The sequence below is a fragment of the Hydractinia symbiolongicarpus genome, chromosome 5 (genome assembly GCF_029227915.1).
Source record: "Hydractinia symbiolongicarpus strain clone_291-10 chromosome 5, HSymV2.1, whole genome shotgun sequence".
Lineage (NCBI taxonomy): Eukaryota > Metazoa > Cnidaria > Hydrozoa > Anthoathecata > Hydractiniidae > Hydractinia > Hydractinia symbiolongicarpus.
The window spans coordinates 17,446,945-17,471,268 of NC_079879.1; the positions used below are offsets into that span (position 1 = coordinate 17,446,945).

Consider the following 24,324-nt stretch of genomic DNA (forward strand, 5'->3'; position numbering starts at 1 on the left):
TCCTTGCAAAATGGATTTTAATGTTTTCGGACGGGGTGCATTTAAATAATATTGTAAGTATCAATATTTCTCTGAATTAAATAAATATTATCATGTCATGAACAAGCGAGTTTATTCTAGGCTACGTTTCGACAGCTACAGCTGTCATCGACGGGCAATGATCGTAATCATCTTTATAATATAGATAATTAGAGGATCGAAATTAACTAATCAGATCACAGCAATTAAAGTAATTAACTTTTTCACGGACCCAGATGGAAGCAATAGATTGACTAAAATCTTTCCTTTTTCTTAAACTTCGCTTTATGTTACGTTTGTCCCGAACCATTTTTTGCACTTTTTCCTAAATGTTCGCCTTCCGAAGTGCGGGTAACCATATTTCTGGAAGTTGACAGGAAATACTATTAATATGAGTATTTCTGTCCATACTATTTCTGTTTCTTTCTCTTTTCTTGCTGTCCAAGAAAAGTGAAAGAAACCATTACCCTACCGTACTCTCGGTCTATGATCTTTTTATTGTCCCAGTCAATAGCATGATCATTCTTCCAGCTATGGTCCGCAATCTCATTTTTGTCTGTATCTGCGTTGCGTACGGCTCTTTTGGGCTCTTGCACACGTTGTTTAAACATTCGTTTTTGTTTCACCGACATAAACAGCATCACAATCCTTACACGGGATTTCGTAGACAATATTATATTGATTCTCTAGACTATTTTGTCTTTCGGATGCGACAGTATACTACGTGGCGTGTTTTTAGATTGAAACACTGGATTTATTTTATGATCTTTCAATACCCGACGAAGTATGTTAATTGTCCCTGGTATATATGTCATACACACTGTAGCTACAGGTTCATTTTCCGCATCTTCCCTGTCACTGCTCTTATCAGTCCTGTTCCTGATTTTCCTCTCAACCTTTTTAATGATCTGTTTGCATCAGCAGTAATGGTTTGTTCCAGAGTTAAATCAATAGGTTGTGCAGAGAATGATTTCTCAGTTCTGTGCAAGGAAAACCAACCTTTCCTGAACTCTTCGTAGACAGTTAGATGTGTCTCTTTTACCCTCAGTAAGTTATCGTGATACCTTACGAGCCATTGTGCATATTTTATATGGTTAAAAACAAAGAAAATATCTCCAGTATAAAATCACCGATTCGAATACTTCTAATAAGCACATAATAAATATGAAACGTGTTGACATAAATGATCCGATATAGTGGTGTTTTCCCATGAGCACATTCCTTGGTCTTTTCAAGGTATTGTTTATACCCTTTCAAGACGCCACCAAACTCTGTGCAAGGTGTATATTTAATGTTCAATTTATTTTGCTTCATAACATCCGATTCTGATTGAATATTACGGGTAACCTCTTTAACATTTGACAGTTGTGCTATATACGACTTAAAATGTAGTATCTCAAAGGCTACACTGAGAAGTTGATGACGGCGTTAACATCTCTTGTAATTTTTCCCAGTTATAAAACCTTTATCAGAACTTTTAGCTAAAATGTTGCTCTCCGTTAAGGCATACGGACCTCCAGATTCGTCTATAAGTTTACCAATTGCATGGAAAAATGCTATTTTAATATAAAAAGCTCCCGTGGCAATAAACAGATTACTGAATCTAGGTGATTTTTTCACTTGAATCTGCATTGCAACTTTTGTGATTGCAAGATCGTAAGTTACAGCAAAGCTGTTTTATTTCCTTCTGCAGCTACACTTTGCGCTTTCTTTATTGTTTCAAGAACCACTGAACTTGATGTGGGAGATTGGTAAAGTTGACGAATATACCATATCTTTTAAACAATTTCATCAATGCAAAGATGTAATAAATCTTTCCAACCAACCCACATTAATATGTTGTACATGTCATTCACATGTAGATCAACCATCCAAGGGACATCTTTAAACCAAAATTTGTTTGTACGAATTAGGTATACACAATCTTCTTTTGTCGTTTTTTTGGAAGAAATCGTCTCTATGAAGAAATGTAGCTTTATTCATCTTTGGTTTCTTTCTTAAAAACGTCTTTCATTCCATAAGGCATAGTATTTTCATCTTTGTTTACTTCAAACGTGAGCTCGGTCTCCAGTTCTTCGATTGTATGATAACTCGCACAATGCCCTAGACGATTTAATATTTTAATTATTTTTCAGCTCCCTGAAATAATTTTTATAGCAAGGCCTAGTGTAACATGTTTTGGAGGTTTTTGCCCTCCAGAAGTAACAACAAAGACCATATTTCGGTTGATAGACCTAATTCTTCGTAAATTTAAAGGTGAATTTGATCGTCGGATATCTGGTCCTCCAATAAGTTAGGATAGAAATTTTGAAATAACTTCTGGAACATCAATCTCTTCTTTCTCAAAGTTTTGTACTTACAAATTTGCTGGTAATTTTCTTTTTTCAGCATTAAACACAGCGTCACGTAATTCAATAGCTAATGACTTAAGTTTAGTGTCAGCGCTTGTTTTTGGAGATTGCTGTTCCTTTACTACTTCTTCAATACCAATTGAAACACTGTTACTTATATTTCACTCTCCTTTGAAGGCTTTTGCTATTTTGATTTTTCTTCAAAATGATTTAACAGTATACCCTCAATCTTTTGTGTTGATGATTCTAAATCGCAACCTTCTTCTTTGCCAATTTCATGAAGCAAAGCCTGGTAATAGCTATTTATGTGTTTAAAAAAAACACTTCATTATTCACAATGACATTGTCATGAATGTAATATGTCAATGGTTTAAATACTCTAGCATGTATATTTCTTGCTTCATGCCACGATGATATTGGTGACGCCAAGCTTCTATCTATGAGTTTTTCTTACAATGCTAAAGGAGTGTTGTCAGCAATTCTTGATATTGCATTCTGCAGTGGTTGTGATATTTGACTTCCTTAGTTGCAAAGTTTATATTTGATATTCTTGCCTCCAAATTGCTGTTTTCTCTCCATCTAGCATACTTCCTCACGTTGTTCTCAAAATTTTCTGTCAAAGCAGCAACTAACTTTGTCTCACCACACTTGTCTTCTTTTCTCTTTTACAACACAATCTGCCATTCTCTTTCTTTGTGTTTTAGAAAGAGCAATAAATACTTTGTAACATTGCATATGAAAACCATGTAGCTACACCATCTGCTTTTTCTGAAAGAGACAAGTAGATGTATTTCAGATTTTGTTTCTTTCTACTGTTCAAAACCCTTTCGACATTTCATTAACTCTGTTTTTTAAAAAGGGATATTTTGCTATCACTGGATCTATAACCAACATGCAAACTGCAACTGCTAAAACAAAAAGCCCCCACCAAATGTAACTCTAGTTACTGGAAAGTAAAAATTACAATAATGATTTGAAACAATAGTATGTGATAAAATATAATTACAAACAATTTCAGAAATAGCACAAAATTGGTACCTGACTCCACGTTCTGATTATTATTACATTCAGAATTTGCTGTTGTTGAAAATTTAATTGCAGACTCTTAAAAAAATGAAATAATTACCTCTGTATTCAGTATTATCATCTTTTTCACAAAAAACAAAAAAAACGAACAACATTTCTGAAATAAGACTGTTTCAACTGTTTATCAATTGGACTTTCATTACACTTCGAAAAGTTAAGAACTCTTGTTTCTTCTTTCTTCAAGTAGAGTGTTCATATAAGTAAACTGTGTAGTCAAAAAATAGAGGTTGTATATATTATTACCATTAATCTGTTTAGGTGGTTGCTGTAAATTAATTTCTATATTATCTTTTTTTTCTTCTATTTTTTTTATATACGCCACATTCTGTTTAACCTATATCTTCAAATTACCTTTCTTCTTAAACTTTCTCACATGCTATTCTACTTAGGACCTGGTTACGTGCACAATTTTGCCCCAGGGTGAAATTTAACCCAGGGTAAAACCAACCCCATGCTTGGTCAAGTTGTACTTAGTAGTTACAGGCGTTTGCCGAGGTGAAACCCTTGTCTTTAGCATAGGGGCGAGATTTCACCTCGGGGCGGAAATTCATGATTTTTGCATGTAACCGCATTGCTGCGGGGCGAAAACCGTACATATTAGGAGTAAATACGCAAAACTATGCTGAAGGAATGTTTATCGCTCATGTGCTTATATATTTTACTATTTGTTGAAGAAGTTGTTGTGCTGCTCGCGTGTTCCACTTAAGTGATTTTATGAAAAATTTTACTTTCACCCAGGGGTGAACCTACTCGTTTTTTACCCCAGAATGAGTTGACCATAGATTTAAAACTTTTTTCGTCCCTCTTCAGAACATGTTCTGTACAAAATGTTCTAAAAAAAAACACGAAACCTGTTCTGTAGCATCTTCTCCTAGTAAACTTGGAATTTTTTTTATGAATCGTGCATGATTGATAATATTTCCTCATCTCTGGGGGATCTCTGTGTTTAACCAAGACTTAGGACCACAATTTTTGGTAAGTTCTTCGTTCACGCTTACCTACAAAGTTTGATGCATGTACTTTATGAGGGTTTTTTTAGGCTTTTTTTGATTCTTTTGGGTGTCCTTTGACCCAGGTATTTTAGTAAGTTATTTTGTATTTGAAATCTGATTTTTTGATAATTTATCTTGGGTAGTTTTTGTGCCTTGTACCTGGGAGGTAACATTTACACAGTTTCTATGAGATTTAGAGTCAAAAACTTGTTGGGGGTCTGACCATGCTTTAAGACCGGAAATTTTGGTAAGTTCTTACATTTTTAAACTTCTTCATAGCATAAAATTTGGACCATGTAACTTATGAGGCACTTTGTGGGCCTTTTAGTGGGCTCAACATCACCTGTTAATGAACGCCGCATCCAACTGGAATTTTTAATACACCCTGCAGTGTTTATTAGAGAAAATACGGTAACAATTTTTAAAACTAATTTTGAAGAATTAAATTTACTATATACAAAATAAATAAGCGAGAGACTAGATAAAACATAACAAAAAACTGGATTATAAATTTTATCTAATTTAAGCAACTTATTGATACGATGGGATGATGACAAACATAGAGAACTAGAACGTACTATTAAGAGGAGGTATTTTATATGCAAAAAAGCTAGAAGCGGATCGAAGAGGATGTACTGACAAGTATGTTACCCCGATAGTTCTGTGAAAGTTGAGCGAACCACATATTTTCTTTTATCATGTTGAAGAATTAGCCATGTTATTTAACAACTTCATAATAACAATTTTCTTTTTACTTGACATCTTTTTCCTTCTTGTCAAGTCGTTTTAAAATTCTTCGCAAGCCTAGCCAACCAAGAAAGAGCTCTTTCTTAGTCACAGATTTCCCCTTCAGCTCTTTCAAAATAAACTTTGGTTGTTCTGGTGGCTTCAGTCTGCCTAATTTACTCTCCTTTTTTAAGATCAGTGCCCGTTGTCTCAGGGTATATGGTCTATATTTTAAACTTTCTTTTAATTTGGATTTCTTTTCTTGCGCTGAATTCGATCTTACTGTGGGTGGCTTAATCTTGTCCGCTGTTTTTTTATTTTTATAGATCTTTTTCAATTCGTCATCGCCTACCGTAGAAAAGACATTCAATTCCTCACTGTCTGCGTTCGATTTTTTGACCGTGTTCAATTTCATTCTGTAATGTTCTTTGTTTCTAATGAATTTATCATTTCCGCCATGTGTATATGGGTTTTCATATTTTCCAACAATTGCTTCTTGTTGGTAATCTCCGCAATAAGGATAATATGTAGGATGGTGTTGGTAGTAGCGCTCGTATATATATTGCGGGTACAGCCAGGGGAAGTCTGCGTATGAATAAGAGGATCGAGAAGTTTGGTTTCTCGAAGGCGATGGTTGCTCGGAAAGAAATTGAGAAAAAAAAATCATATTTTCCGCATCAGGACTTTTATATGTATATCTTGAACTAGTCTTTTCTTCATTTATATCTGTCCTAAAATCAAAAATGTCACTGGTTAAGATTTTTGGTGAATTTTTTTTATCCGATTTTTTTAATAATAAGTCGCTGCTTTTCTCATCTAGTTTTTGTTTTTTAGCAGCCGGTGCCCCAGCGGACGGGATGGAGTTAATCTCACTAAAGTCTAACAGATGGTGCTTTATTTTCTTGTCAATATCCATGGGTTTATCTAGGTATGTTTGAAATTCCTTTTCGAAATCTTTTACGCCGTTAGCTCGTCCTTCCGCTGATGATAAATCTTCGGTAAAAGATTTTATGTTCAAGACATTCTGAACGGCTCTTTCGTACAATTCTGAAAATCTAAAAATATAAATTATGACTATATTTGCACCAAAAGTTAGATTAATGCTCTTTTACTCAATTGTGTATGTTTTATTACTATCTCGCCTGCGAGAATAGTAATGATTTACAACTCGTAACTGGCTATCTGGCTAGCTGGCTATATCCCAAATAATTAATCATCAACGGGATTTTTATTTTGGAAAATCTGCCTCGCGGGGGATTCAAACCCTTGCGTAAAAGCACTTCTTGCTTCTCAGTACGACGCGATCACCGGTTAGGCCATTACGCTATGCATTAAGCGGTAGAATTTAAGAAGAAAAGTTAAAAAAGCGGTGTTAATCTGAAATGTCTAATCTGAACGAATTATTATTTAATGTAGTGAAATAAATCATTTTAAGGATATAAATATGTCAGAAATTAAAGTATTGACCGACAATATTACTTTAAAAGTTATGCTAGCCTATGTTTATTATAAGGAAAAAAATTAAACAATCTGTTATTATCAGTCATCATTTCAGTCGGAATACCCATCGGTTTAAAATTGGAAAAGACACGTCGTGTTTGACGTTTTGCTGAGGCAAGTGTGGTTTCCGTACTATAGAAGACAAGAATATTATTAAATGCGCAGCTTTTTATTTCATTCTTTATATTTTTATTATGTTATTGTTTTATTCTATATATAATTTTTTGCCTCATCTGATATGCTATTCGGTAGCTTCCAGATGTCACTAGATATGCCTGCTGTGACTTATAACTACTTCACTAGAAATATGATCGTATTAGAAACTTATCAAGCTGTCATATATTCCTATTGCACATGCAACATGAAAAAAGGTTTTAGTTGCACACATTGTAAATATGGTTCATGTTATTCTTTGCATATAGCAGGACTGGCAATGATGCTTATAATTGTAACTTTAAGTTTGAATGCCGCAGTCATGAAGCTCCTTTTAGAACTTTCAGGCGATGTTAAAAGCAACCCAGGACCTTCAGTTTGACGGCATTACCAAAGATGCAAAACAGATAGAACTTGTTGGTGGAATAACAGGTGTGTGAAAGAACAGGTATGTGACTATAAATCTCTATTTGTTGATTTGTTATTGATTATTTCATTTGGTATGTAACCTGTATTTTTTATCTTGATAAAAGTAGAAAGATTGACTCCTTTTTAAAGTTTAATTATTACAGTTAGAGCAGTGTGAGATGCTTTACAAGACTAGTCTCCCTTATTGTATCCAAAAATTAATCCAACTTTGTTTGCGGCTATTTGTTTTATACAGAATATAAAAAACATATCAGAACTTATGGAATGAACATTGTTGTATTTACCAAGTTGTTTTGTTATTACACTTTTGACCTTAGTACGTTTATTTATGTCTGATCACCAATATGTCATCCTTTACGGCTATATCGTTAAGAAATTTGCTGGTGTTTACCAAACTGTTGGAAGGGTTGGGATCACTGACTTCTTCCCAGTGCCACGTGTCGTTTTTTAAAATTGTTCTAAATGAAAACGCTGGGGAATGGTACACGGGCAACACACCCAGTAAAATTAATTTTAAAGTAAAAAAGATTCTGTGATAATTTTTAAATGACAGTAATATCATTACAACATGCCAGATAGTTTACGTACACGTACGTCTTGTTTTTTTTATTATTTTCAATTGATATACCAAAATGTAAAGTTGGGAAAGAGAAAACCAATATTCTTTTTGATAGTTGTTTACGGTGACGGCTCAGATACACTATCATTTTTTACAGTTATTGTGAATAATAATTGTTATTAAGTATTATCAATGATCACTGAAAATGGAAAGTTTAACATTTTGTTCGTTTTTCGTGTATACACTTTCAATAAAATCTGAATAGGACTGATTGCAAAAATGTCAATTTATCTGAGCCTTTATGTATGGTTTACTTTAAGGAGGCTACGCGACATTAAGTTTCGCGTAGTTAATGCGGCATTTATTTCGGTTATAAGCTTCCTGTTCAAATTATAAACAAGTACTTTAAAATCATGCTCAAAGTCGCCGTTTTCAAGTGGCCCACAGCTTAAAAAATAAACTGAACATGCGCTATACTTCACGTAAAGGTCAGTAAACATAATCAGCATAAACCAAATCTGGTCCTTCTTTTAGTTCAATCTAATACAGAAGTTACACAACATCACCACTGGTACCAGTTTCTCTTCTTAACACAAGTTTTTTTCTGAGTTTTTTTCTTAGCATTGAACAGTTACCTAGTTAATGTCTATATTTTCATATAATATGTGTTTTAAAATATGGGCGATTAGCATTTTTTCCTCCGATGCTTCCTTAAGCCACTTTTACGTTATTAATTTGCCTCCATCCATTTGCATTTTGAAATCGAAATGATCTTTTGTTTGATCCTGAAAGTGGACACAACAGTAACGCCATGTCAAAAATAGGCTACTTAAAATATTTATCCAGAAAAGAATAACAAAAGCTTTACGATCAAACAATTTAATGATTAATGCAGCTGGGTTTTTAAATTTAAATCAAAACGAAATTAAAGAAAAATAAAAACAGAAAATAAAGAGTATAACATACCCAGAAATCATTCCCTTGTTTTCTTTCTCGTGGCGATGGTCCGTTTTATTTAGTTTTGTCGAGTCTGTTTGGTACATAAATGATTTCGCAGTTTCTGTGGCCAAAATTGTAACACCTCCTTTTAAGCTTGTTGCATTTCTTGTTTTTGAATCCAGATTTAGAATGTTATGCATTTGAAAAGGTGTTTTTTCTGCTACTTTTTTTGTGGTACATTCTGTTCTGTTAGTCTCACTGATGATAGCATTTAAGGTCTTGCGCACATCCGCCGTTGGTCCTTTTGTATTAATCCTAACACTGGCCAAGTTGCTAGTGCCCTTTAGATTAATCTCTGTTTTGATGTTTAAATTTTTTCGGAATAAATTCATCCGTCCTGTCTCCATACTAGCTGATATTGATGAAGCCTTTTCATAATAACTACTACTTGTTGTTGCTGTACTTGGTGGAACTTTATTCGATCTAGTTGGTTGTATGACAGGCTTGGTTATTATTGTATGCTGGTTAACAGGCTTAATAACTGTCCTCGTTGTCATGTTAGCTTTGAAAGTTGAAATGGCAGGCAATGGATTCAATGTGCTTGCAGACACTATAGTAACTGGCTTTGCTGTTAAGGCTTTTTCTGATGCTTTTAGTGCAAACAGAACACTTCCTGCCTTTGTTTGTTGAAATGAAGCTGGAACGACACTAGTTGTTTTTAATAATTGAAATGATGCACCTGATAGGCTAGATGTTGGCGTTGCAGTCTTAAAAGCTGTTGACAGTCCTGTTAATAATCCCTTTATTTCCGGCGCAAACTTTTTTACTTCAATGCTGGACTTGGGAGTATAGCCATTTGCTGGCATCTTTGGGAGTAGCATTTTCTCTTGCGATTTTTTTGTTGATGTTTGGACAGGTTGGGGTTGCTTGGCCATTTTAAACAATGACATCTCTTGTTTTTTTGAAGTGGCAACTGACTTACTGACATTGAACTTAGCTGAAGCTATATTTGATAAAAACTCTTTTGAAGCAGTGAAGGAAACAATGTTTCCGCCATTTTGTTGCTGCAGTTTGGTTAAAATATTGATGTCAACAACTTTTCCATCAACGCTGATTTTATTGGATGAAATACTTTGCTTGGCAGTATTGATTGTAATCGGGTTTGTATACGAATATGCAATAGACTTCTCAGGATAAAGTAAGTTCTTCACTCGATCAATATTTGCACTTGTGGTATCAAGTTTTGTTAAAGCTGAAGCCTTGACTTGCGTATTTCCGGTCGGTATGCTGCTCATACTGTCGATCTCATTAAAAATTCACTCACATACGATACGAAAAACAAATGAAATGTGATGCTAATTTAACTTTTTTCGAAACTTTTTTCCCGTTCCTCCGTTCGTATGTTTTGGCTTGAATCTTCTTTCGTCAAAAATTACAAGGAGATAAATAAGTAAATTCAACATAAGTTAGCTATGCATAAAGTATTTATGACTGGTAGTCATGAAAAATTTAACGAATCAAAACATAGCTTCGCCATTCTGAAGTATGGTCCGTAAAATCTCGCGTTTATCGCTTCATGTGAGCAATCATGCCGAACATCTTCTGTGCTGAAGGGGAGAGTATCGATGTTCAACCAAATGCCTGATGGAATTATTCAGAATGTGTTTCCAAAATTTAAAATGGTAAAATGGCATACTATTTTGAAGTTTAAATATACGGTATTTATTATTCTAAAAGATTGCTAATAATCCCGTTCAAAAATGATCCAAGCAAAAATCATCACATTTTTGCTTTTCTAACAGAACGTCTACGTTTCCGGGATGTGCTTATTTTTTACAATTTTAAAATATGGGTTAATATCGAAGAAATAGATGGTGTTGAAGTCATGTTATAGCAAAAGTGTACATTAGCTATTAACAGGGAAAAATTTACAAAAAGATTACAAAAAGGATCGGGGACATAAAAAACATAATGGAAACAAAAAGAAACAACATTTTACTTATTCTCTTAGTTATTTTAGTATGAAAAACATACATAAGCAAATAAAAAAAATTGATTCAAATTCCTTGTGAGGTTATCTACAGGAATATCAAAAAATAGTCGGGGAAAAGTGACTTATTTGAAAAATTAGTCGGGGAAAAGTACCTTATTTATCAAAAGTGACTTAATTTTCCCCCGACGAAATTTTAACCCGACGAAATTTTCCCCCGACTTTTTTCCCTGATAAGGTATGTTTTCTGGCCGTTCACTTTGACGCGTTTTGAGCATTTTACATAAATTTTAATATTTAGTTACCCAACCTCGTTCCCAGGGCATCTTGTATCTTTTCTGACCCCGGGACGGCGATACGAACCTGGCCCTGAAGGAGGTCTCGTCACGTGACCCTCCAATACACAGTTTTTCTGGGGTCAGAAAAGATACAAGATGCCCTGTGGATAGGTCGTTAGTTGCCATAATTATGCTTAATGCATACTCATGACGTCATAATTTCGCATAATTAGCGACACTTGAAGACAAAAATATCTCGAGAACGGGATAAATAAAGACTTTTCAAAAAAATAACAAGAAGCCCTGGGGGCTCTAAGAATTTCCGCTCGCTACCAAAATATTTGATAAAAACCTGCTAATTCATTGTGTTATTGTGCTAAGGTTTTTCGAGGAGGTTTGGTGCATGATCCTCTGAAGATAGAGCACACAAGTGACATTATATCTTACAACAAACGCAAACAAAACGAAACGTGTCATAATAAACTCACATTTTAAAATAAATTGCTAACAAAAAATACAGCCTATCATTCATGGTTGAAAGTCTTGCGATTGAAACGTTTATGGTCTTAAACGGCATTTAGTTGACAAAAAATCAAAATTTTGCTGTGACCATCATTTTCAGCATACTTTTTTTATTAACTGTGCCAATTTTTGTCGAAAATAAAGCAGTTTTAATTTTTGGTTAAATTTTGGCCTAAAATGACATTTAGGTGACAAAAAATCAAACTTTTGTACCATCACCATTTTCAGCATACTTTATTTGTTAACTGTGCCAGATTTAGCCGAAAATGAAGTGGTTTTAATTTTTGGATCAATTTTGGCCTAAAATGGCATTTAGGTGACAAAAATCAAAATTTCGATGTCACCATTATCTTCAGCATACTTTTTTTGTTAACTTTGCCAAATTTTTTCGAAAACAAATACTAATTTTGTCCTGAAACGTCATTTAGATGAGTTCCCAGTAGTTAGGGAGCTTGGGTACGAAGTTTACATCTGTGACGGAGGAACGTGTAATCCCAGGGTCGATTTTTTCTCAAAAAATGCTCCAAAAGAAAAAAAAGACGGTTTTAAAGAATTTCCTACGCCTTCGGGCGCGGAAATTCAAAAAGATTTCTAGAGAACTTTCAAAGATCTTTCATATAAGCTCAACTTGATTTTTCGCGGGAGGTAACCTTTAATCAGAAACATAATTTGGACACAACCAGAGCCTTTTTCGCCTTTTATTCATCTTCTAAGATGATGTCTGTTCCATTGAAATGGTCCATTTTTAAGTAGTCTTCCGATTTGTCAGAGTAACCTACTTGATATTCGTCCAATTTCTCGTATCTATATCATAATACTCTATGTCTCTTTAATAATAGCCGCATTTTGTCTGTCTCTGCGCAACATGGCATCGTAAGTACGGCTTTTTTCGGATCCCCAGCAGACCCACCCTCGTCCCCAGGGTTTCTTTTGTCTTTTTTATATGAGAGGTCTTTCATATCAAAAAGTAGAAAAACCCTGGGGACGAGGGTAATGTACACCAGGAGTAACTTCACTATTCCAAAAACTATTTTAAAGTCTAGTACTTTTTCAATTCGACATAGAGAACCCCAGCTGTGGAATTCATTTTTGACCGAGGATATGAAAATGTTAGGAATATATAATACGTTTAAACATGTAACTAAGTCAGCAATTCGTAACAGTAAAATTAATGTAAGCAAATATTTTTAGTAAGAATAAAAAGATTGGTGTTTGTATGTAGAGTGTCTTTTAACAAATTCCTCGTTATATCGAACAAAAACGCCTGGTTTAGATAGATAGATGTGCATATTTTACATGGCTAGCCTCACAAATATCGAGGGATATACCCTGTCTATTATTTCCAGGAGGGGCCATGGCGTAGATGGAGAGTCCTAGAGTATTTAATGCTCATTTTGAGCTACGCAGACCCAATTAGAGCCCGCGCTCTACTAGACAACTCCTGGCAACATCCAACGGCCCACACAGTGTGCCATCTTCCCAATTTCCCTCACATGGCTTGGGTTAACCCGGGGCTATGGTAACATTCACTCGCCCATGTTGAATCGCCGTCAAGAGGAATCGAACCCCGGTCTCTCGCACAGAGTACGAGAGCTATAACCACTAATCTACGGCGCCACAAAAGTCAATAGCCTACGACACCGGGAGTTTCCAGGCGGTGCCCCATCCAAGTACTATCCCGGCCCGACGATGCTTAACTTCCGTGATCGGACGAGAACAGGTGTGTTCATCGTGGTATGGTCGTAGATGCAAAATCCTGCCTGATGTTTCTTCAACTAGTTTTTTACTTTAACTGACGCTTTGTTTGTTGCTAACCCTCTTTGTGGTATATTGACATGGGTAAGATGTTGGAATCGAAGAAAACTTAAGTTACTGACTTTTATAGAGAGGCAAGAGAAGACAAATTGTTAATGCTGGTTTTAGGGGTTAGCTTCCTCTGGCAAGCTACATATACCATACATTTTGTGTTGTGAGGAATAAAGTAATGGTTAAAAAGAAACACTATTATATCATTATCAGTGCACTTTGGCAAGAAGAAATAAAAATTACAGCTAGCTATAGAAAGACTTAATAAGGAAGTTTTTTTACAGTAAGCTATAGCCTTAGCTAGCTATATATGCATCTGCAAGTTTGACATGGATTAACGTGAAAGAGCATTTAATAAAGGATTTATTTGCAAAGTATAGCTAACTAGTTATATAAAAAAGAGCACAGATGAAATCGATTGAAAATAAAATACACACTTCAATGATATAATGAACTTTAATGACTGGCTTTGACTTTTCGTTAGAAATTATTGTATATAAATATTATAACTAGCTAGGAAGGGATATATATAATAACATGCTGTACTGTATTACTGTATTCTTAATTTTGGTAAAATACAAGAATAAACTTAGACAAGGTCCACTTTCACATTTTGTGATAGCTATAGTAATTTTGGTAATCTGTTTACCGTATGAATAGGGCTACGATATAAATGAGTGACCCAGTGTGACCCCTAGCTACCTTTAAATAATTCTAAAATCAATAAATCGCACCAGTTTTACAAAGTACAAAGGAAAAAGTGAATAATTCTTTGGGTCCTGCATGTCTGCGGGGGATATAAAAATTTGTCCCTACAAACGCTTCGCTAGTGCCCAAACCTGCGCGGTATGAAACTCCAAAAAGTGAATCGTTAGCAACGTATATATTTTGCAAACAGGGTGTAGCCAGTTGCGCGAGGGCTTGATCATTTAGAAGGCACCTTTTCTGGGACTGTTGTTGACAGACGAAGCAAACATGTCATTAGACATTACTGAACACATGAAAGTCTTCTTATTAAGCAACAAGAAAGGTAGGTAAACTTGATAAACCACTTCTAGGTAGTGAAACATTTATACCTTCTAGTATATATGGTGTATACTAGAGCTAGCTAATAATAATAATAGTAATAATAATAATAACAATAAATATTTAAAGTGGCTAGCCCAGAAAATCACAAAAACCTATAGTTAGTGGATTGTTTCCACTGGGCGCCACTAGAACAAAAAAGAAACAAAAAATGATAAACCTTAGACTGGCCTCAGCTCAATCAAACATAGTAACATTTATTTTCGTTCCTAAACTTTTAAAATGCCATCTAAAAAGCTTTTCTATCGCCACTTTTTGTTCTTAAACTTTTAAAACGCGATCTAAAAAAGCATTTCTATCACCGCTTTTTGTTCATAGACTTTTAAAATGCGATCTAAAAAAGCTTTTCTATCGGCGCTTTTTGTTCTTAAACTTTTAAATTGCGATCTAATAAATATTTCTATCGCCGTTCTACGTTCTTAAATTTTTCTCTCGTTGATCTCTTGACAACTACAGCAATTAAATACAACAATGGGCACACGCAGTTTACATGAGCTAATTAAATTTCGCAAACAAGACATAAATTCTATTGTTTTCAACATGCAAAAATAGCTCATGTATTTAACAATACGCTAACAATAACAACGAAACTTCTGACACTACCGAAACCTCATGCGAAGGTGATAACTATCGCGTACATGTAAAGTTACATTCGGGCGGCACTGTATGTAGGCTAGTGTCACTAGCAACAAGTAAATCAGCTGCAGCAAACCACTTGCTCCAATCGCCCTTTTTGGTCTTCCAAGTTTTCCTAAATTTATTCTGAAAATGAAGGACAAGGAACTTTGCTTTATTTACACCCAGCTCGTTTGATTCTTTAAAATAATTCATGCCACGAAATTGTCGCAATTTTCTTTTTACAGTTTTTTCAAGTACTTGTTCTGAGCCCAAAACTATTTTTTTACAGCATGCTGTGAGAAACAAATAAAATCTTTGACCATATTTTTTACCCATAATGACGTTGCCTTCCTGAAATTTATTGTCGTTTACAACTATATCGTTGTCATCATAGATAGATAGATAGATAGATGTGCATATTTTACATGGCTAGCCTCACAAATATCGAGGGGTATACCCTGTCTATTATTTCCAGGAGGGGCCATGGCTTAGATGGAGAGTCCTAGAGTATTTAATGCTCCTTTTGAGCTACGCAGACCCAATTAGGGCCCGCGCTCTACTAGACAACTCCCGGCAACATCCAACGGCCCACACAGTGTGCCATCTTCCCAATTTCCCTCACATGGCTTGGGTTAACCCGGGACTATGGTAACATTCACTCGCCCATGTTGAATCGCCGTCAAGAGGAATCGAACCCCGGTCTCCCGAACATAGTACGAGAGCTATAACCACTAATCTACGGCGCCATCAAAACCACTAATCTACGGCGCCATCAAATCATCATCATACGAATCATCAGGCTAAATTACAGAAGAAATGAAAGAACTTATTAAAAAGTACACAATTTTATTTTTTCCAGCGGATCAGAATTAGTATCATCTGCACAGAACAAATTCTAAACAAATCAAAAAACAATGTGTGCATGTGATATTGGCTTAGTATACCAGTGTATTTGTTTACAAAAGTTAGGTAGTTACGAAAAACGTGTTAACTCTGAATTGTTAAGCACTACCAAAAAAAAACAGAAACGGAAAAGAAAAGTGTAAACCAACCTCCGTAGACGAACGTTTTTCAGTACTTCTGATATCTTCGGTAATATCACAATCCTCATCATCAGTCTTATAGTATTATACATATTTTCATTGGCAAGAAACAAAACAACAAAAGCAAAAAAAAAATCTTGAGCAATTATATTGCCAGACTTTATTATATCTGCTAGTCGTCAGAGAAACATAATGCCAACCACGTTCTCTTTACCGCGTTATTAATGAGCATCCATTTTTTTTCTTCTTGATGAGCTGTTAATATACGCTGTTATACAAGTACGGTATTATAAAAATTCAAACGATAATATAGCTATTATTTAACTTTTATGTAACCAAAAAGAATATCTATGCACTTTTCCACCTACCGAAAACTCACTTCCATAAAACCTTCGAGTTGTAGTTACTTCTTCACTGTTTTCTTGCGTCTTAAGTTCATTTAAAATGGCGCTAAAATCTTCAATTTCCTTCTTAGACAAATCAGGGTTGTTTTTCGTTAACCAGCCAAAAACAACATCCTTATCCGGTATTTTGTGTTCATCTTGAAGCGTACTTGCGATATTTTCAACTCCATCATCCTCAACTGTTATCACTTTGTTGTTTGTTGAAAATGATTTATACAACTTCATCGCTATATTAAGGGCATGATGACGGTCAGATAACAAATTATAATAAAGATTTGTGGTCTCTCCTCGATTCTTTATAAAATGCTGAGCAAAGTAAGAACTTTCATAGCCACCATCATTGCACGCAAATGTTGCTATGCCACACCGAATTCTTGTGCACGACACTCATTGATTTTCACCTTTACCTAAAACTTAAGCCATTCGAAAACTAGCAGTAAGCGATGCAGATACGTTAGTTTGGATCATCTTAGCAGCAGTACCGGAACCGGAAAGAAACACATGTTGAACGTACGGTGGATATCTTTTCACGAAGGTCAGTAACATAAACCCATAATGCTCAAAAAGAAGGTCGGGAACAACTAAGGATTTTTTGCCGTGGATGGTGCTAGTCTTATAGTTGGTGTTAGATATAACTCGATAACCTTCATAACCACTCACAACTTTCAGCTCCTTAAAATCTTTAAGTCTGAGCTGAATTAGATCTGAAGCGCGAAGACCATTGCCAATTGCAAGACTCATCATCAGATAATCTTGAAATTGGATACAAAGTTTTCTGGTAATCCTATTGCCATATGTTTTTGGATTTTCTTTAAATTTAGAATAGAAAGGGAGAAGACTTTGTATTGCATCACTTCTTCCATAACCAATGAATTGTTTTGGAGTAAGCTGCTTAACTTTGTTTTTCCGGATATGAACACGTCTTTGCTTGATGTGAGGATTGAGATCTTTGTTAAAATCCTTTATGCTCCCCTCCAGCAGATGCATTTGTTGACGATTCATGCCAGCATACACAAGGCTTTTACGTAAAAACTGGATAAGGAAACCTAACGAACTAAATCTGGATCGCAGAGTACTAACTTGCACGCCAGATATTTTACCAATCATTTTAAGCGATGTATAGTGGTAAAAATCGCGAAATAAATGGATGTTTGTAAGTGGATGGCTTGGGAACATTTCTATTTCTTCAGATAAGACATGCCGCATCGCAGCAACCTGATTTCTATGTTGTTGCACTACATTTCTGTTATTTGTGTCTGGTCCCATTGAACAAGCCATCTCTCCTGAAAGGCATTGAGCAAATCGTCAGAGTTTTCATAAAAGATCAAAAAATAATCTTCTTCCTTAATTTTCCACTTATCACGCTCATTTTGTGATAACCGAATAGCATTGGGTGGAAGGTAGCTCTGATCGATTGTCCTTAATGGCTTTAATTTCTCAGGGGCCGATCTGCGCAGAAATTCCTCTGTCCCTCCTTCTTTTGTGTCTTCGTTGACCTTCTCTCTACCCTTCTCTTGGTTTCCTGAACGATCAGCTTCTGCCCACGAAGATTTGACGCCAACTTTCCAACATGCTGACCGTGATTCGCTCAAAATGCGTTTTCACTCTTCTTCATTTAAGTTTCGATGTCTTTTGTGATGTTCTCGAAACGCAAAAACCAATCTGAGCACTCATCACAACGTAAAGGTAAAGGTGCATTGTGTTCGCTTTGCTTCAATTTTGCATCGGTTATGCTAGACTTGTGTTTCATGATTAAATGTCTACTAAGCTTGTCCTTTATAAATATTTTACATTCAGGACATTTGTACACATAATTTCTCCGCTCGCCACAACTGACTTCCTCCACCACGTCGATACCACCCAAAAATTCCTTCATGAAATCTTTAACCTTTTTTTCCTTTTTCTCAACACTTCTTTGCAGTCTCAATTTGGTGACGGACAATTTGATTTTTTTAAAACGTTTTTTAAAATTTTCTTTTTTTTTCTTTGTTTTTTTACCACCGAAAATTCTCTTTCTGCTGCCATTTCAGCTTTTCGCATCATCCCTTCATTTTTAAACAAAGCCTGTAGGGAAAATTGCAATACGACCTAAAAACTTAACAATGATTTAAACCCTATTTGCTATGAGTACCTTGTTGTAGGCTTTCGAAGAAAGTCTTCAGGATTAGCAGTTGTGTGCCAGTCCTCCATTGGATTGAACATCCAGTTTACACCAATGTGTGCATATGTATAATAGAGTTTGAATCAGCCCGTCTTAACGTGGTGTATCCTACCAGTTGTGGTTCATCTGGTATCTGGAATAGATATTTATCAAGGCTGTTTTTAAAAGGTCCAGTGTGCAACCAGACATATTACGGATGGATTTGGGGAGGATGTTAAAGAGCTTTATTCCATGGATAGGTAAACTGAACTCTGCCACCCTACTGCATGGACCACACGGAAGTTTTGCTTTCCGCCCATGCCGAGGATGATGATAGCTTTGGATTTTCAGATTAACATTTGGTACCAACTGTTCCATGATTTTCCAAATATAAATTATTCAATACCTTTCCCTTCTATGCTCCAATGAATACAGTTTCAGTTCCTTCAATGATTTCCAATAGTTGTGATTGGTCAAGTTTCTGATTTTTCGTATATAGGACCATTGCAATGCCTCTATCATCTGTATCTCTCCAACTTTATGTGGACTCCATAGGACTGAGCAATACTCTAATAGAGGAAGAACAAGAGATTTCCACATGGTCATAAGGTGATCCTTCGTTCTAGTGTAAAAAGTTCTTAAAATCCAAGAGATCTTGTTTTTACTGTCATTTACTACTTTCAATATGTGGGAATGAAAGGTGAAGTTGGTGGATAATATGACACCAAGATCTTTCAGTTCCTCTCGCTCTGTGATTATGGATCCAGAGGGGGAAAGATACGACGTGCATATTTTCAGGGTGTTGTTCATGCCATAACTCATGACCTCAAACTTTAGATCATTAAATTTCATGTTTGCATCTTCTGCCCTTTCATAAATTTTCTGTAGATCACTTTGCAACTTGCCCATGTCCCTGAGAGAGTCGGTGCTCTTGGTAACCCTTGTATCATCGGCAAATGACCGTACAATACTGGCATTGACATTTCAGTCTATATCTCCAAGGAGGATGATGAAGATAAGTGGTCCAAGCACACTACCTTGGGGTACACCTGAAATAACAGCAACAGGATGTGATCCCATTCCATTGACAATGACTGATTGGGTGCGGTTTGTCAGGAAAGCTTCAACAAAGTTAAATAATTTTCCTTTGATTCCAAGTTTTTCAAGTTTTTTTAAGACAATGGTAAAATCCACTTTGTCGAAGGCTTTCACAAAGTCAAGGTATACAATGTCACAATTTAGTTTTCCATCAACAAAGTGTATCACATTATCAAAGTGGTCTAAGAGTTGGCTAAGACATGACCGACCAGAACGAAAACCATGTTGATTTTCGTTTAGTAGCTTGTTTTCTTCAAGGGAGCAGGTGATATGATTCCAGATGACTTTTTCGAAAATTTTGATATGTCAAGGCTACTCGGCGGCATTTGGATGCATCAGATTTCTTTCCCCCTTTGAAATGAGGGGTGATTAGTAAGTGCTTTAAAATTTGGGGAATTTCACCACAGTCCATACATTTTTGCCATAACAGAAGAAGTGGTACAGATAGCGATGTTTTACACTTCTTCAGAAAAATTGCTGGGAAGCCATCTGGGCCTGGTGCAGAGTTGTCAGAGAGTTCATCAATTGCATTGACGATGTCTTTTTGAGAGAAGTGGATTTCTTGAATTTCTGATGTGTGTTAGGGTAGGTTGATTGTTATGTCTTCTACATGTTTTGGCTCACTGAATACTCTTTGATATTGACAGGAAAGGATTTCAGCCATATCTCTGCTCTCATGTGTTAATTTGTTGCTGTGATCCATAAGCGGTCCAATTTTTGTTTTTATTTTAGAAAACTTTTTTGCGTATGAATAAAAGTATTTAGGATTTTTTTTGATAGCTTCTAAAGCTGTTTTTTCTTTTTGTAGATTTCCATTTAAATAAGACATTTGTAATTTTTTATCAATTTCTAGGAGTTCCTTGACTAGTTTTTCCTTTCTTGCAGGTGAAGAGGTATTGTTCAATATTTTGTGGATTTGTCTTCTCCTTCTTGTGAGATTTCGGCGGTATCTTAAATGTTTGTTTGGTCTAACAGATGTTTTTGCAGTTTTGCTTGGGACTAATGCTGAAGATATATCGTAACATGTAGCATAAAATATAGATAGTATTTCATTCACATCTTTTTTTCGAAATTCATTATGCCAATCATATTCGTGAAGATTGTTGTTCAGTTTTTCTCAGTCTATATCTTCTTTAAAATAATTAAGTGACATGAAAGATGTTGGCACTCTTTGGGGGGTGTTTGCAAGCTTTGTTTTACCTTGAAGAAAGTTAGTACTTCAACAAAGCTATGATGAGATATACTGAGTAGCGTAGGAATAATTTGATAATCAAAAGACATATCAATGTTGTTCAAGAATACCAGATCAAGAGTGTTACCATCTTTGTGCGTCGGTTTCGTGATAATTTGATTGAACATCAAGTCACAACAAAATTCGTTGAGATATTTGATCATGATTTTCTCCTCGGTATTGGCCCCTGTTGATGGAGTTCCACTGGGCCAGGCAGTATGGGGTAGATTGAAATCCCCGCCAAAAATTATTTCGGGGAGAGTCGCATTCTGAATACCAAGAATGCTAGTTGCCAGTCCATTTAATGCAGCTTTAAAATCAGATGGAGTGGATGGGTGGCCGTGGGTTTTGTCATCAGGTTGGCGGTATAAAACAGCAAGGGCAAGATTTTCTTCTTTCGAAAATAGACATAACAATTGTATTGCTTCTGAGGAATGGGTAAAAAGCTCCTGACATGAGCCAGCTAGATCATCTCGAACATAGATTGCTACACCACCAGATTGACGGCCTTTCTTTGCCTTTTTTCGAGCTGAGTCCATTCTGTAAAGGGTATAACCTTCGATGTACAATTCCGCATTTCTGTGATTATTCAACCAGGTTTCTGTCAGGCCTAAAAATAGTGCATTTTTGATTTGAATTTTATCCCTTAGATATGTCTTGTTTGTGGACATAAACCTTGCACATTATAATAGGTGAATGCATTCAAAACGTTTTGCTCTGAGTAATTTGTTGCATTGGTTGTTGGGGTTGATTGTGATAGATTTGATTGAGTCGTTGAGATTGTTTGGTTGGTAGTTTAGTGGTTGATTGTATAATTTGGTTTGCCATGGTTGAGCTGGAAAGGACTCCTGGCTCCAAGGAGGATTTTGGTAGGGTGCTTTTACAGTGAAAATTTTTCTTCTATCTTTTGCATCAATTCCGCCTTCAGAAGGCGGATTGCATCTAAAAAATCTGACGATGTTTTGTTTACACTTTCCATTTTAGTATTTTGATGGTGATTGCTTTGTAATTGATTTATCGGCGATTTAGTGATTTGATTGTGGTTTGTATTTTTAGGATGCCGTATTGTACCTTTCACATGATAAAAGGAACAGGATTCGTTAAAACATTCGCTTTTCCTCAGAGATTGCATGCACATGTTCGGATGAAAATGTTGACAATTGCGACCAAGAGTACATCCTCTTAGGTTTCTAGTCCCATGTTGCATTAACTTTTTGCAAAGTCTAGGATGAAGTAATTTACATGATACACCTTTCATACCATGTTTACATTTTCCTTTTTTAAAAAAGGAACAATTTTTGGAAGTCATTTTGGGTTCTCCGTTTGTGTTATCTTGAGATGAGTTACTTTGTTGTGGTGGGAGTGACCTTGTAATAGTAAGTTCAGTCTCAGTGTTTGGTTCAGGATTACTTGTGGAGACTTCAGGGTTCAATAAATTTGTAGCACATTCATTTGTGCCACTAGGTTTTTTGTTACATTTCACTTGAGTTTTAGGTTGTTTGAATTAGGTCAGGAGAATCGTAAACTTCATTCAACTTTAATTTAGAAAACTTTTTATAATCTGGCTAATCGAATTCTTAACAGAAAGTCTTTCCTTAAGGAGGGGTTAACACAAAAAACACTTCTTACATTCTTACGTTCAAAGGTGTTTCCTGCATTATACCAGTCCAAGTCTTCTTCATCGGACGACTCTTCATCTGGTACACAGTCTTTTTCCGGTACATATCGTATCCCTTTTTAAGCGCGTCTAGATAAAAAAAAGCAATTTTGGCGTCGTTGTGCAACATGGACAGAAAATTTTGTTCAACTTTTACCTATGGACAAAACAATTTTTTTAACTTTACCTTATTCCATGTTTGGCCGTCAACCTTATTTGCATCGTCCTCATTTTCAGATTCTACAATTTTTTCATTCAAGTCAGATTGCTGTAAGTAAATTTGTATTGATACATATAAAAAGAATCAATATAAAAAAGTAACTTTGGATCAAATTTTCTTAATACTTTAAAAGGCAGCTGAAAAAAAGTCACAAATTAAAAACATCAAGAGCAAGAGAGATGATCAAAAAAAAATTATAAAAAATGCATACTTCAATGTCAATAGAATTTTCTTTTGCAGCCGCCGTGTCTTTTGGCGCAACTTCATCTTCCTGTTTAGGCAGCTATAATTGCAAAACATGAAAATTATAGTCTGGAGTTCATAAGTATTAAACTACCAAGTCTAAATCAGCCCCTCCTTATAGTTTTAATGGAGGAAGTACTGAATAGAGAAATAAGGCTACCTTAAAGATAATAAATGGAAAATCAGAACCTACCCGTTGTTTGAAAAAACCAGGCTCAGTAATATCTAAAATGTTTTTTACATACTTAAGCTTTGGGCTAAACTATTTTAAAATAGGGACCAAAATGTATAAAAAAATACTAGAGGCATACATTACATACCCTCGTAATAATCGGGTTTGTTCGCATGTAACATGTCTAAAATACTGCAACAGTTTTTCTCCGAATGAGTATGCTCCTTCTCCCAAACAGGATCCTTTTCTATCTCAAGTGAACATAACTTGCTTAAATTCCTCAATCGTACGAAACGTGACCTTGTTTAAATCGAAATAAAAGTAAAAAGAATCTTGTAAATTTTAAATTAAATAAATCTTTCCCTTTCTCTATATTTGTAATTGCATCCATGCAGACAAGATAAGTTTTGAAAAATCTGTTTGGGAAAGACCATATAAGTAAGCATAACTTTTCTCCTAAAATATCACTTACATTCCTGTGGAATGGGTTTCTCTAGTTTGGAAAAGTTCATTATAAGAGAATTATCTTTTAAACAACCATAACCGTCTTCTTTGATGAAAAATAGATTTTTGATCAATATAATGTCACCAATAAAAATTTCAGCTAAGATTCTTTGGCCCATGACATCGATTTTAACTACTTCATCACTAGTTTGGTCATGAAGCTTTATCATCCCCAAGCCCTGGCACTCTTCTTGAAAGGATTCTGTTTCTGAATGAAATTCTTCTGTAGTTATCTTGTCTAACACTACACCCAAATGTTACATTTTGCATATTGTCTTTTAAAATCCTTCTCTAAAGGGACTATAATGGGACGTTTTCCTTTCTTAACATTGACACCCTGTAAGATATTATAATATATGTGAAAAAACATAATATAATCTCTAACGTTTTTGACCATTCACATAAGGGGTCATCTACAAAATTCGTAGCAATTCGTATAAAAAAATTCGTATATGCTATACGAATTTTCTTTTGCCATACAGTAATTAAATTCGTATGAAATTTTTCTAAAATCGTATAAAATTCGTATGAGTTTTTAATTAAATTCGTATGAGTTTTA

The 24,324-nt window shown here is 35.3% G+C and overlaps 2 protein-coding genes and 1 non-coding gene across 4 annotated transcripts in view; 1 reads left to right on the forward strand and 2 right to left on the reverse strand.

Moving 5' to 3' along the window:
• Positions 1-4,865: 4,865 nt before the first annotated feature.
• Positions 4,866-10,212, reverse strand: LOC130645034 (uncharacterized). Its single transcript, XM_057450879.1, has 2 exons — positions 8,781-10,212; positions 4,866-6,228 (listed from the first exon to the last, which is right to left on the reverse strand). The coding sequence occupies exons 1-2, from the start codon at positions 10,046-10,048 to the stop codon at positions 5,199-5,201; spliced, it is 2,298 nt and encodes a 765-aa protein (XP_057306862.1). The 5' UTR covers positions 10,049-10,212; the 3' UTR covers positions 4,866-5,198.
• A 2,960-nt stretch (positions 10,213-13,172) lies between these two features.
• On the reverse strand, positions 13,173-13,291 carry LOC130646346 (5S ribosomal RNA). Its single transcript, XR_008982783.1, has one exon. It is a non-coding gene; the product is annotated as a 5S ribosomal RNA (ribosomal RNA).
• An 855-nt stretch (positions 13,292-14,146) lies between these two features.
• LOC130645036 (protein pitchfork-like) overlaps positions 14,147-24,324 on the forward strand; it is a 54,534-nt gene continuing 44,356 nt past the window's right edge. The window contains exon 1 of one of the 2 annotated variants that reach the window (XM_057450881.1): positions 14,147-14,379. In XM_057450881.1, coding sequence (XP_057306864.1) covers positions 14,325-14,379 — 55 coding nt within the window. In that variant the 5' untranslated portion in view covers positions 14,147-14,324. The remainder of the gene's footprint in view (positions 14,380-24,324) is intronic. The other variant, XM_057450882.1, reaches the window with a different exon arrangement.

Excerpts from the sequence above, each read along its gene's own strand:
- LOC130645034 (XM_057450879.1), bottom strand. The coding sequence starts at position 10,048 with ATGAGCAGCATACCGACCGGAAATACGCAAGTCAAGGCTTCAGCTTTA. Across the intron at positions 6,229-8,780 it reads AACAAGGGAATGATTTCTGG|ATTTTCAGAATTGTACGAAA; the intron begins GTATGTTATACT and ends TTATATTTTTAG.